This window comes from Etheostoma spectabile, chromosome 2 (assembly GCF_008692095.1).
Source record: "Etheostoma spectabile isolate EspeVRDwgs_2016 chromosome 2, UIUC_Espe_1.0, whole genome shotgun sequence".
NCBI lineage: Eukaryota > Metazoa > Chordata > Actinopteri > Perciformes > Percidae > Etheostoma > Etheostoma spectabile.
In genome coordinates, this window is record NC_045734.1 from 15,376,456 (window position 1) to 15,378,215 (window position 1,760).

The 1,760-nt window shown below is 42.4% G+C and overlaps 1 protein-coding gene across 1 annotated transcript in view; it reads right to left on the reverse strand.

Annotated features, from left to right (window-relative positions):
* adgrl3.1 (adhesion G protein-coupled receptor L3.1) overlaps window positions 1–1,760 on the reverse strand; it is a 120,323-nt gene that overhangs the window by 39,479 nt on the left and 79,084 nt on the right. Inside the window, 1 exon segment of the mRNA XM_032533584.1 lies at window positions 1,500–1,685. Coding sequence (XP_032389475.1) covers window positions 1,500–1,685 — 186 coding nt within the window.

Consider the following 1,760-nt stretch of genomic DNA (forward strand, 5'->3'; position numbering starts at 1 on the left):
ACACACACACACACACTCTCACTCGCGTGCACAAAGGCAGTCTCACACACACTTCATAAACATTGAACAAAAAGACTTTGGTATAAATAGTCATTCTTCTCACTGGCCCCCTATTTTTCATTCATTCTCCCATAACTGTTGTCTATTCCCTTCCCTTTTATCTTCCAGGTGGTGTTCATAATTATTTGTTACTCCATTCCTTTTCCTACCCATTCTCTACAACTACTGTCAAGTTAATTGATGGCATTAATTACCACGCCACTCGTGCATGATTGGTCATATTCGATTTCCTTTCAAGAATTAGCATAATAAGCCGGCATATTACTCAATTAGGTATATATAATTGGGCCATTATTGAAAACGAGGATTGCTCTTCCTCTTCTATGGAGGACTCTTTTCTACAAATTCAACCTTTTTAACAGGCCATTTGGTCAACTGCAAAACACAGATTAATTGATTCCACTAACACATGTCCCCGGTATGTATTCACTTCACATGTGTTTTGAATTACTAAGAGGGAGTAGTGGAAATGTGAAGGGTGTGTAAGTAAAATGAAAAAAGGCAGACCCTAGTGAATAAAGTGGACCTTGTGACTTAGAAACTAAAGCTAGGAAGAAAAAATAGCCAGTGACTGTATAAAAGGTGGCAGTGGCTGTCAATCTGGCTGCTAAACACCGCCCATCACTGTTGACCTTAGCAGAGACAATCAAGAAAACAGTCCGCCATCCAGTCAGTCGGTCAATTAGCTAGCCAAGCCAGGCAGTCAGCAATTCCCAATGATTTAACTCATTTTAATTGAATGCCTACATGAACAAAGTACAAAACTAAATTCTCTCCTTGTCTACCGGAGTAGTAAAACAGATCCGTCCATACTCAGGATTGAGTTTCCATTAATGTAATCCTGAAGTGAGCACTCAAGGCCGCTTGTCAACAGCATTTTCATAGCTGTAGCTCAAAGGCTGAAGTTCATTAAACAATGAGCTATGACGTAAATTGTGTCCCAAGCCTAAGTTCATCTCAAATACTGCATGTTTTAATGAGAATAACTCCCATGGCGAAGCAGTTTTATTAAATTCCGGCCCTGATCTGACACATGTTGCCAAATACTAAAAGCAGTTATTTATCACCCATAAGGTTGAGCCAATTTTGCTAGGAAAACCCTCAGAAGAGGATCAAATAATGTCTAAAAGGAGCTATTTATCAGTTGGAAATCTACAACGTTACGTATGGTTCTTCATCAAACTCTGCACTCAGAGACTTTTCTAACCCCCTGAAGATTGAGTGTAAGACAAAAACACGAACCTCTAACGCTATTTATCTTACTGTTAACTTGAGTTACTCTATCTGTTCCCTTCTTTCTCCCTCATCCCTCTTTCGCTTAATATTCTTTCATTACCGTGCATCTCTCCGCTTAGCAGTGCTTGCAAGAAAATCCTTTATCTCACTCAATCACTACCAATGCATTGACTGCCCAACACGAGGGTTTCTTGAGGCAGTACCTTTGTGAGGCTGCGGGCTGCGCTGTCCTTGCCCCCGGGGGTGAGGTTCCTGAGCTGGACGTCCAGCAGTTCAACCAGTTGTGCCATGGCCCGCACTGTAGATGGCACGTCGCCAGGACGCAGAAGCCCTTTGGTCTGCTCTGCCAGCTCCCTGGCCACAATTGCTGCAGTCTCGCCCGAACGAAGCTGGGAGCCAAACAGGTTGATGGGGTCAGAGAGTGGAATAAAGTCAAAGAATGAGAGACATGGATGGAAGTAAAA